The following is an 11,471-nucleotide window of genomic DNA, read 5'->3' on the forward strand; positions in this document are numbered from 1 at the left end:
TATGAGAGCTCCCTGCACTGCTTGCTGTTTCGTGTCTGTGATGCAGCAGTGGCAGCAAATGAAAGGCTGGCTTTGCTTTGTGCCAGGCTGTTTATAGACCTTGAGCTATTGCAAGACCTTCATTCATTCATATAAGTTAATCTTTAATATATTCATTTATGTAAACTTATGTAAGTTTATTCAAATTTTAAATGTAAATTAATTCTTTTTTTCCCTGGCCCCCAACACAGTGTCAGAGAGATGATGTGGCCCTCCTGCTAAAAACTTTGAACACCCCTGCTCTATAGTAACAAATTGGTGCTCTGCAAACAGAGGGAAAGGGACAGACAACTTGTTCCTACAGACAGTTGCCCTAAAAGTAGACCCACAGAACCTAGAGTTCTTCAGTAATTTTCAATCGCTCTGCTCCAAAACTCTACAGCACTCCTTTTGTGGCACACCAGTTGGAAATAGCTGATTTCAAAGATGTTTTGATGTAGTCAGGGAGGATGAGAAGCAGCAGCTGTTGGCTGAGAGTGCCTTTTGCAGCTTCCATGTTCAGAGGCAGTCGGCCTCTGAATACCAGTGGCTGGGCAGCAGAACTGGGCTATGGCATCCCTGCCCTTCTGATAGACTTCTGATGGTGTTGGAAGCAGGTCAGAAGCAGGTTGCCGGGTTCACTGAGTGATATTTGCCACTTGGCAGTCTTGTAGGTGTGGACCTGAGAAAACAGAACTTTTTTCCATTTTCCCAGCGTTGGACCACATTTCCCAGTGGAGTTGGTTTCCCCAGTCAGGTGTTCAATGCTGACATGCAAAGCAGAGAAGTGATGTACATGCAAGTGACCCAGTCCATGGGGCGAGGGGGGGGGGGGCTTGTTCAAATTGGTTCTGTGGGGAAACCTCATGACTTACACAGCATGAACTGAAGTTGCTGGATTCTTTTCAGTCCCGTCCCCGTCCCCCCGGCTCCCAGTCTACCTGCTGCAGGAGTACAAACCCTGCTGTGTTTGTGCAGAGAACTGCAGCATTTCTCTCTCCCACATTACAGTGCAGCTCTGTATGATGATACGTTTAATTATAGCTGGCACAGCCTGGCCTGAATCCAGAGAGAGGCTTTGGCTCCCCTCCTCTGGCCACGCTTAGTAGGTTGCCTTCCTCGCGCCCTTTGCGCCCCCTTCCCCCCTGTGACTTTGACTTCCACCAGATGTCACACTGCCTCTGCCGCCCCAACCTCCTGTCACCTGATTTTGTTACTGGGGGGGGGGGTGGTTTTGGGTGTGGTTGTCACCACTGTTTCCTTCAGCTGTAAATGCTGAAGGATTTCACGCTCTTTCTAATCACCACAGTTATTTTGAATTGAACAGAGGAGAGGCAAAAATCCACACGCACCTCCATCTTTTTGCTAAGCGTAACACCAATTTGGCAGGGTGTGTGTGTGTGTGTGTGTGTACATACACCATGTTGCTTGTTTAACCAGCCATCCCTTGAGTGAAACTCTCCTAACTGTACGTTTAAAAAGCACAAGGTTCATGGAACTGGCCTGTGAATCCTAGAGGGGGGGGGAAGCAGTGAGACCATCTCATTCAATCCTCTGCTCGATGCAGGGAATCTCTGGTTGGAGCATCTTCCATTGATGGCTTTACTTGAAGACCTCCGGCTAGGAGAGGACTCACCCCCCTTCTCGGGTTGGTTCAATTGTGGAACTGCTCTTAACATTAAGAATGTTCGGTTGAAACCTCCCCTCCTGTAGCTTCAGCACATTAGATTTAGTCCTTCCTTCTGTAGCAGCACAGAACAAGCCTTCACTGCCCCTTTTTGTGAACAGTTCTGTCCGTAAATTCTGTACGACTCTTGAAGTAATCATTTGGCCACGATGCTCCCTGGGTTTACCTAGGAATGTCATGGAATTTTCACTGTTGGAAGAGCTTTGGAGGTCATCTAGCCCAGCCTCAGTTTCTCAGTGCAGGGAACAGCTACAGCATCCCTGATAGATGACCCACCAGCCTCTGTTGGAAGACCTCCAGTGGTGCAAAGTTCACTACTGCATGTGACAGGCTGTTCCAGTGCTGGGCAGTTGTTAGAAAATGCTTCCTATCTAGCCTAACTCTACTTCCCTTTCAGCCCACTGGTTCTAGTCCGGTTCAGGAGCCGCAGACAGTAAGTCCGCTCCTCTTTCCCTATGGCAGCCCTTCAGTCAGCCTGTCTTTCTCAGCATGAGAAAATGATGCAACTGACCACCTCCCCTTGGAAGAGGAAGGAGGCCTACATGGCACAGGTCAGGCAGCTGAGAACTGTCCTGTGTTGGGAGACATAAAGGGCTGTGTGAACCATGAGCATGTGTGTGGCACAACATCACTTTGATACCACCACACCATGAGAACTCTCCCTGCCATAGCAGCATAGTAGCAGTTATCTCACAGTGCGTTTGTGTGATCTAGCACATAGTTTGGGAGTTGCTGGTGTAGTACATGTACAGAGTACAGTAAAAAAAACAACCAACTAGAAATAAATCCTAAGGTTTCCTTCTGCCTGCAAAGGTAATAAGACTCCTTTCAAAGGAGGAGGGAAGCCTTTTAGGATATGACCCTCTGTGACCCTCTGTGACCCTCACATGTCTTCATTGCTAGTTGGAGCATGGTGAGGCCTAGTCTTATAAGAAAATGATACCAAGTAAGTCATACTGCACTGTTGGGAGTTGAGAGGACCTGACCTGGGTCTCTTGTGTTTTTCTGTTTCTTGTGAAAGAGCATGGCTTGTGCACCCTAAAACGGTAGGAAATGGGGCATCTGAAACTTCAAACTCAGTCTGTCTTCTGCAGTTGCTTTTTTCAATGCAAGTCGTTGCACAGCTGTCCTGGCTTAATGAGCTTGCACATCAGTTATGTATGTATGCTTTGACATCTGACACACGCAGACAAAAGTTGTTGTTTGGAAACCACGTTGGTGTCACGGAACCCGACTCTCAATTACGGCACACCAGCTTCTATATGTGTAAGATGTTTAGGCGTAAATAAGGGGGTGTTACAGGGGCTAATTAAATCAATAGTGCTGGAGCCGGGGAGAGACTTGGGAGTTGGAGGAAACTCCTCTGACACTTTTCCAGAGGGGCAGCCGTGTCAGTCTGTTGTAGTAAAACAAAGAATCTTGGAGCATCTTCAAGATGAACCAGATTATTTAAAGAGAAACTTTGGTGGATTGTGGCCTGCTTCATCAGATGCATGACGGAAAGTTCTCAGTCAGGTATATAGGTGGGATCAAAGGGCCAAGGGATGGAAGAGGTGTTACCATCAGTGGCTATTTTTATGCAAAGGGACAATGACAGTGTACAAGGAGGAGAGGATAGGTGGATGATTGAGTTTAGAGCAATGATGATTTACACCAGCAGTAAGTGGTAATACTTTTTTTTCTGGCTGATCCAAGTTATTTCACAATTTAGCAAGACAGGAAGCCTTCATCTTTGTTCAGGCCAAATGAAATAGAGTCAGTATTTCATGGTAAATCACAGCTGAGTCGTTTCTCACAAGAGTCTCCCTTTAAAATTGTAAAGGGAGTTGTAAAGTGCTGACTTTCAGGTAGACCGTCCTGAGACTGAAATGTTCTTCTAGTATCTGAATGTTTCCATGTTTTATGTCTGGCTTGTGTCCATTTTTCCTTTTATGTAGACAGCAGAAGGGTGTTGCTGGCAAGTGATGGCACACACCCCCTGTAAAGACGAACAAGCGAACGAACCCTGAAATTGAATAATACCTTCCAGCGTTCTTTCATATACTTTTAATTTTTTGTTGCTTGGATGTTTAGTGCTTATGATGCTAAAAGTAACTGATCCTGTAACTTGTCTTGTTTCAGTGGGAACCAGAATAGAACTAACATTGAATTGCCCTGTTGGGGAAGAATGACCAGTTTTCATTTCCCTGTACCGTCGACCCATTGAAGGGATTCTTCAGTGTCTGTTTGTGGGCATGGATAGGATCCTGAACTACATTCCTAACTAAAGATATAAAGTCCTGGGATTGGCAATCCATTCAGGGTAGCCCACCTACAGATGGGTCCATGGTTGAATGCCAGATAGATTTCAAGTCTTTGTGTATAGGTGGACCTTTGTGTTTCCAAATGGATCAGAGTTGCTGATGCTTTTTATTAACTATTTTGTGGTGACTTATAATATTATTATTACATTTACCAAAATGCTTATAGTTAACCTTCTGTTATCAGTTCCCTCCCAAATTCCAGCGCCACCAATACCCTGAGGAGAAATCACTGATCAACAGATACAATCATAGTTGAGTCAGTAAAGGCCCATTCCTAACCTGCAGCAGGTCCAGTGGGGCCATTCTACATCCTATGCACAGATCAAGCAGGCTGGAGGTCTCCTTGAGGTAAGGGGCTATTTGCCCTTTACCCCATGTAAAGCCCTAGCCTGCTCAGAGCCAACTTGGAGCTGCATCCACTAAATGAGCTGTCCTGTGTCGGGTTTTAAGGCCCGTGAAGGGGGATAGAATTTGGTGTGCCAGCACTGTCAATTCCACCCCTGATCTGCCCTTCCCACCTGTAAGTTCCCACCCACCTTTAACACCATCCCATTGGCTACTCCTAAAGCAGTGGTAGGCAACTTTCATTTCATGAAGCTTAAAAAACTTGCAGCAGTGAGGAAATGTGGCAACTTGGGCCCTCGTCTGAGAGTCTTTCTTGTGGTGTGGGCTGCTGAGATTAATGGTCAGTAAGCCATGGCTTTGCCATTCGGGCCTGGAAACAAGTCTCCTGGTTGCCCTTCCCTCTATTAAGATCCACTGTGGGAACAAATAGACCTTTCACGTCTGAGCTTGAGATCAAAACTGTGTTGGGAATGCTGTTGAAACCAGACCTCTCCATCAGCTGGCCTCAGTTTAAAATCCTGCAAGTGGTGTATGCAGATGACAGAATGCTTACTGTGGACTTGTGATGCCTAATGATGCTGCTGTGCTTAACTTTTGGAGTGGTGGAATTCCCTCCCTTGGGAGACCTGTCTCTCCATCACTGCCAGCTTTTAAAAGATAAATTGAAGCTTTTCTGTTTCTTTCAGCCTTTTGTTAAGAGTCATGCTGTGCTTTGTAGTTCTAGTTCTGCTCCAGACTTGTCTTAGTTCCTCTGCTCTACTTTAGTCAATGGGAGTGTGGTATGGTGATGTGTTTATGGTGTGAACCACTGTGAATGTCTTGAACCAAAAGGCGGCCAGTAGATTTTTTTAAAATAACATCTTGCCTCATTTATTTTGCTTTTGTTTGTTGAGGCTCAGGAGAGCATGGAATTCCCTCCCTGCTGACCACAGAAAGCCTTCTGCTTTCTCTTCTCTTCCCGTCATCCCATTTCTGAGATTCCACCTGGCATGGCCTGCCTGTGTTCAAGCTGATCTCCACAACTGGAGGGTGGCTTAATACTTGATAGTGGGACACAAGAAATATTGTATCCAAGGGTGCCTGCCTCTTGCGGAAGAATCTTCCTTCTGAGGACTCTGCAAGAAGGAAACCCCTTACTATGGAAAGAAACTTTGGGGGTGCAACCCATTTTACTGATCTTACATTGCTATTTTTCAGTCCAAATTGTACCTCACAACATCCATAAGAGAGAGAATATAGCATATTTGAGAAAAGTCTCATGAGGGGAGGAGGTGGTGGTGACCGTGGTGTTCACAACTCATTGGTCCTGGTTCGGGGGGGGGGCGCCCCTCCCTATTTGGCATTGCTGCTCTCACTATAGTCTGCTGGGCTAATTTATTCCTGCTTGTCTTGCTTTTTTAAAATTAAATCTGATTGTCTGACCTTCATGCATTGGTGTTCTGATCTTTGTGGAGGGATGAATAACCGCACACCAACAGCCTTGGCGAAAACCCTCTTGACTGCTCTTGGACTCCAGTCGGTGTGTGAACTTCCACTTTAAACAAAGCGCTGAACATGCAGCAGGCTCAGCGCCCTTGAGCAGCCAGCCCTCCTGCAGCACTCAGATCTCTACTCTTTTGCTTCTTAACACACACACACCCCCCATTGTAATGTCTCTATCCTTGCAGACTCCTTATCACGTCAACCTCCTCCTGGCAGGCTACGATGAGCAAGATGGCCCTGCCCTTTACTATATGGACTATCTCGCCTCTTTGGCAAAGGCTCCCTTTGCTGCCCACGGCTACGGTGCATTCCTGACACTCAGCATCCTCGACCGCTACTACAGGCCAGGTAAGCACATCGAGTTGGTGGTGGTGGTGGTGGTTTTCTGGCACCTCTTCTCAGGGAAGCTGCATCCAAAGAATCCCCATTTAAGATGTTTCTTTTTCAAAACCACAAGTATATGTAGCTCTTTCAGGTTTTGGCAGTGTCTGATGGCTGAGAAGCTGGGCAGGCAAGGCGAGCAGGTTGGTGGGTGAGCCTTCAATCACCTCAGTAGGGTTTTTTGGTCCTTTTAGATATTAGCAGGCACCAAAGGTATTTTTAACATAAAACTTCTGGAAAGCAGTGTGATTTGTGAATGTCGCAGAATTAAGTTTGTATTGCTTACTTGGTGGGGGGGTGTTACATGTATCCCTGAGTATGGGGTAGCCCAACCATAGTGGCAGTGGTCTGGGGTGCCAGTATTCCAAGAGCATGTGCCTCAGCTGTATCACTATCTGAGAGAGAGAGAGAGAGAGAGAGAGCCTCTGCTTTAGGATTCTTTCAGGTCAGGCTTCTTGGGAAACTGGGGTTCTCATCTTTGTTGGATTGTTGATCACCAGTATGTTGTTTAGTGCTCAGTGACTAATGTGGACTACAGTAGTTTGATAGTTAAGTAACTTAAAATGTAAATAGGAAAGTCACATCTTAGAGCCCAATCCTTTGCACGTCTACTCACAAATAAGTTGCATTGTGTCCAAGGGGGCTTATTCCCCAGTAAGTGTGCATAGTATTGCAGCCCCAATCAGTTTTTTCTCACTGAAAGTCCTGTTTATTAGAAGGCATCTGTGAGCAGGCAAAAGTGTTGATTAGTCTTGAACATCCAAGGTCTTTTGGCTCACTCTGGCATGCAAGCAGGGAGAGATGCCCAGGGCAGAGCCCACTAGCAATAGAAGGTGTTTCCAAGGCTTCTGCAGATACTGTCTACACATTTCTGGGCTTCATGAGGGCTAGAAGCTTAGATTATTTAAACACTCAAACACCAGTTCTCTTCCTTGATGCTCTCCATAGATAGATAAATTCAATCCTTTTGTGATTCTGGATAGACTTCCTCACTATTTGTTCACAATTTTACCTACTTACTATGGGGGGGGGAATTATCCTATGGCTTTGATGCGAAATATTTTCGCATTAATTGCTGGATCCTTGCAGATTATTGGATACCTGTATTTGATATTCCAAGCTATTTAATTTTTGATGCTTAATAGTTGCCATATAGTAGTATTTAGAATCTGTTTTGATGCATCTGGGTATACTCAGAGCCAGGCTGGTGTAGTGGTTTGGGAGGTGGACTTAGACCTGAAAGATCTAGGTTCAAATCCCCTCTCAGCCACAAAGCTTCCTGGGTGATCTTGGACCAGTCACTTTCTCTCAGCCTCACCTACCTCACAGGGTTGTTTTGAGGACAAAAAGGAGGCGAGCAGCTGTGTACACTGCCCTGAGCTCTTTGGAGGAAGCGTGGTATAAAAATGTGAAAAATAAATAAATATACTCGACATTTGGGAACCTTTGAGATTTCCTATCCGATGCCTGCTGAAACAACTGGGATTCCCAGCAATTTGAAAGCATTCAGATTTCCAACTTGGGGTTTACACCCAACAGGCTAATCTGAATTTAAAGTGTTGCGTCCGGAACTCAAGTGGCAAAACTTGGGAAAGTTAGGACACTTTCTGATATTTGCAAGTGTTCATGGAAGAAGACTGAAGAAGCAGGGCTGTCTGTGAATTCTGCTCTGCTTTTGAAAGCCCTTAACTTCTGTGCCTCCATAAGATGAATCTTTCTGTCTTCTCACCCTGGATGATTGGCATGAACACAGTCCAGCCTCTCCCCCCCACCCTGCAATATTTTGTCAAGTTTGCTGTCCCCAGCGCAGGAAGACCTTTCTTCTGGTGTGAGAATAGCCAGAGCACTCCACACACGTGCCACTTCCATTGTTAAAAATGAGCACCCAGTAGGGAGCTCAGAGCCCAGCCCCCCCTTTGGTGATTTGCAGCCAGCAGTGGACAGATGGAGCTGATTTAAAGCAGTAATCAGCTCAAGAAGGCCGAAGTGGCCAGGCTCTTCCAGAGCCCCTGGCCGTGGGAGGCAGGATTCCGCCAGGCTTCCCGTTACGGTGGAACAAATCGATTTTCAATGGCTCGTTGGGCTAGAGAGCTGGGGCACAGGTGATCCTCCATACATGTGGAACGAGTTTTCTCTGAGCTGGGAAGGAGGCTGTCTCTTTTTGTGCACAACTGAAAAGCTGTTCGAACTCCATAAAGTTTTTTTTAGGGAGGGTGGAGTGTCTCGGTAATTAAAGCGACCTGTGGTTCCCTCTTCATTTTGCCATGTTTTGCTCTCTTCCTTCCTCCAGGTCTCAGCCGTGACGAGGCACTGGAGATCCTTAAGAAATGTCTCGAGGAGGTGAGTGACCCGCTTGAGCCCACGAGATTAGCATTGGGTTGCCTTTTGTGGGCAAGGGCTTCTCCCTCCTCTTTTGCCCCCCTGCCCAAATATTATTGCCAGAAGGGGAAATAAATTCAAAGCAGCCAGATGTGAAACCGGCTACTGGGAAATAAGCTTTTTTTTTTTTTTTCCATTCATCATCTTAGTTTGCTTCACAACCTCCAAATTTTAAAGCTTTTCCATTTGCTTTTTTTAAAAAAGTGATTCTTCAGTTCTTAAGACTGGCAAGTCATCCTTATGTCTCTCCTCCTGACTAAGGACTCAATTGTGGTTCTTGTAAGAACATAAGGAGGATCAGGCCAAAGGGGGCCCGTCTACTCCAGCTCCTTATGTCTTACAGCGGCCCACCAGATGCCTCAGGGAGCCAAGGGCTGATCCAGTATTTGTGTTTTGGGGGGGGGGGCATGATCACTACCAACTCCAGAGCCCAGGTCAACCAGGCGGGGTAGATCTGGGCTCCTAGGCCCAGGTCTACCCAAATGGTAGATCTGGACTCAAAGTCCAGGCAGGAGCCCAGGTCTATTTGCCCAGCAAACCTTGGCCATGGAGGCCATAAGTTAAATTGGGAGCCCAGGTCTACCTGGAAGGTAGACCTGGGCTCCCATTCAAGCCAATGTTACTGGCTCCCTGCGCAGCGGGTGTTCTCCTTGTGGTCTGTTTTGCTCCCCAGCCTGGTGGGCACCTATGCTTGCTGGCAATTTGGGGGGGCCATGCACCCATCACCCCCCTGCAGGGAGCACAGAAGATCCCTGTATCCTGTTATCACTGCCTTGCACGTGGCATCCAGAAACAGCCTACTTCTAAAACTAGGAATCCTGCTTGGAATCCTAGGTGGTGAGGGTTGTTACAGTCCTTGCTCCCTGGCATAGCAAAGCCAGTATGGGAGCGGAGTGGGGGGGAGTGGGGATTGGTCTCTGAACCTAGTGCCCCCTACCCTCCAATGGGAGAGTAGATCTTCCTTTGCCAATTACAAGAATTAATACAAGAGGACGATTTGACTAAATAGGAAGCACTAAAGGGAGTCTTTCACTTTCCATCTGCACTGTGCTCCTAGTCTGTGGTAGATGAGGCAATAGTTCTCAGAAAACTGGAATAAAATTTCCCACCCAGCATTTGACTTGACTCCATAGTGCTTGAATATGGGAAATAATAGATTTATTCTGTCTACATGGGGGGGGGGGGAGTGAAGCTGTTTAACCAAGTGATTACAGGATTTGAGCTCACTTTCCGGAAACCTGTGTCTCTCCCCTTGCAGATCCAGAAACGCTTCATCCTGAATTTGCCTTCTTTCAACGCCCGGTTCATCGACAAGGACGGCATCCACGAAGTGACGAACGTCCCTCTCCTGAAACAGGAGCCCTGAGCACCCCGGCCGGCCCCTCCCTGCCTCTGTGGCTTTTTGTACTTGTTCAGAATCCAGAGTTTCTAAGCTGCACTTTGCAAAGATGAATAAAGATGTACTGTTATGAAACTCTCTTTACTCACCCCAAAACAGCAGCTCCGATTGCAAGGCTGATCTTGTGCGAAGTGACCATTCTACGTTCCTCGCCTCTTCCCTCCCCTCCCGTAGCCTTCCTTGGGTCTGCCCTGAGTTTTAAGAATCCCTTCGTATACTCTTAGGTTACAAAGGGACTCTCATGTGAACCAGTTTTCTAGGTGGAAGCATCTTTCCATCAGCACCTGGGATGACTGGTGAAGGGCTACATTCAGGCATGAGTCATCATCCACATTCCTCCATCTTCTGGGTAACAGACTGGGAATAGGTGAAGGAAATGGATCGAGGATTCCTAGCTGACGCCTGGAAGACCACACCATGTACTTAAGGATTTGGTGGTTGAAAGTCCACTGTAGCAGGGGGTGAGGCAGGGCAAAGCGGAGAGTGGTAAAGGGTGGGTGGATAGGGCCCAGGAGGAGGCAGGATTGGCAGCAGTTGCACGCACTGTGTCCTACCTCCCTTTGTGGGCCTGATCTTCTGTCACGGGGCAATATGGACTTGTGCCAGCACTTTCCTCATTGCAGCTACTGGGGCTTAACCTCAGGCAAGGGAATAACTGTCCTCTTACAGCATGGAGACTCTGAGCAGCTGAAATTCCCTTGTAGGATGCGGCAGGCACCACTGCATTGGTACTGGGGAATTTTTGTAGGGTTGGGCTATGAAATGCAAAGCAATGGAAAATGAGGGTATTGTTGGCTTCTGAGAATGACTGACAGTCGGTTTAGGAGTCGTGAAGGGAAGGACTGAATCTATCATCAATCATAGTGTTCAGGCCACAGTAGATGAGATTTTAATTTGCAGGGTTCACTGCTCCAGGGTGTGGAGTTAGGTTAGCTGACTTTAACAGGGGCTTAGACCCATTTTATGGAAGCTAAATCATTTGACAGCTGCTAATCATGATTACTGAAAGAAAAACACACACACACACACACACACACACACACACACCCACCCACCCACCCACCCACCCCGGGCAGTGGACCTCTGACTGCCAGGGACAAGGAAGGTCTTTGTGCCACACTTGCACCTGGTTTGCTGACAGACCGTATGGCCAGGTGTGGGTTTCGGCTTGTTCAGAAAGTGGTTCATGGTCTCCTTAACTTTGCATTGCACTAAGATAGAGTTCAGCTCTTTTGGCAGTGTCAGTTTCAAGAACTGCTCATTGAGTAGACCTATCTTTTAAGGTTCCTCAGTTTGTGGCAAACATCTTTTCTGTGCCGGTCCGTGCACAGAATTTTAATGGCATGCATTTTGACTGAGTTGCAAAACTTCCCATTTCCTTTGGTTCTTATATGTAGGCAGGCACCTTTTTAGTGTAGTGCCCCCTGGAGGCTAACCAAGATATGAGTCCAGTCAACCTTTGGAGGGAATGCCGGGA

General features: G+C 47.0%; 1 protein-coding gene across 1 annotated transcript in view; it reads left to right on the top strand.

The window, feature by feature from the left end:
- PSMB2 (proteasome 20S subunit beta 2) overlaps positions 1-10,069 on the top strand; it is a 31,127-nt gene extending 21,058 nt beyond the window's left edge. Inside the window, exons 4-6 of the mRNA XM_066638747.1 lie at positions 6,021-6,183; positions 8,507-8,556; positions 9,854-10,069. Of these exons, the coding sequence (XP_066494844.1) occupies positions 6,021-6,183; positions 8,507-8,556; positions 9,854-9,961 (321 nt within the window). The 3' untranslated portion in view covers positions 9,962-10,069. The remainder of the gene's footprint in view (positions 1-6,020; positions 6,184-8,506; positions 8,557-9,853) is intronic.
- Positions 10,070-11,471: the final 1,402 nt, after the last annotated feature.

Source organism: Tiliqua scincoides, chromosome 10, assembly GCF_035046505.1.
Source record: "Tiliqua scincoides isolate rTilSci1 chromosome 10, rTilSci1.hap2, whole genome shotgun sequence".
Lineage (NCBI taxonomy): Eukaryota > Metazoa > Chordata > Lepidosauria > Squamata > Scincidae > Tiliqua > Tiliqua scincoides.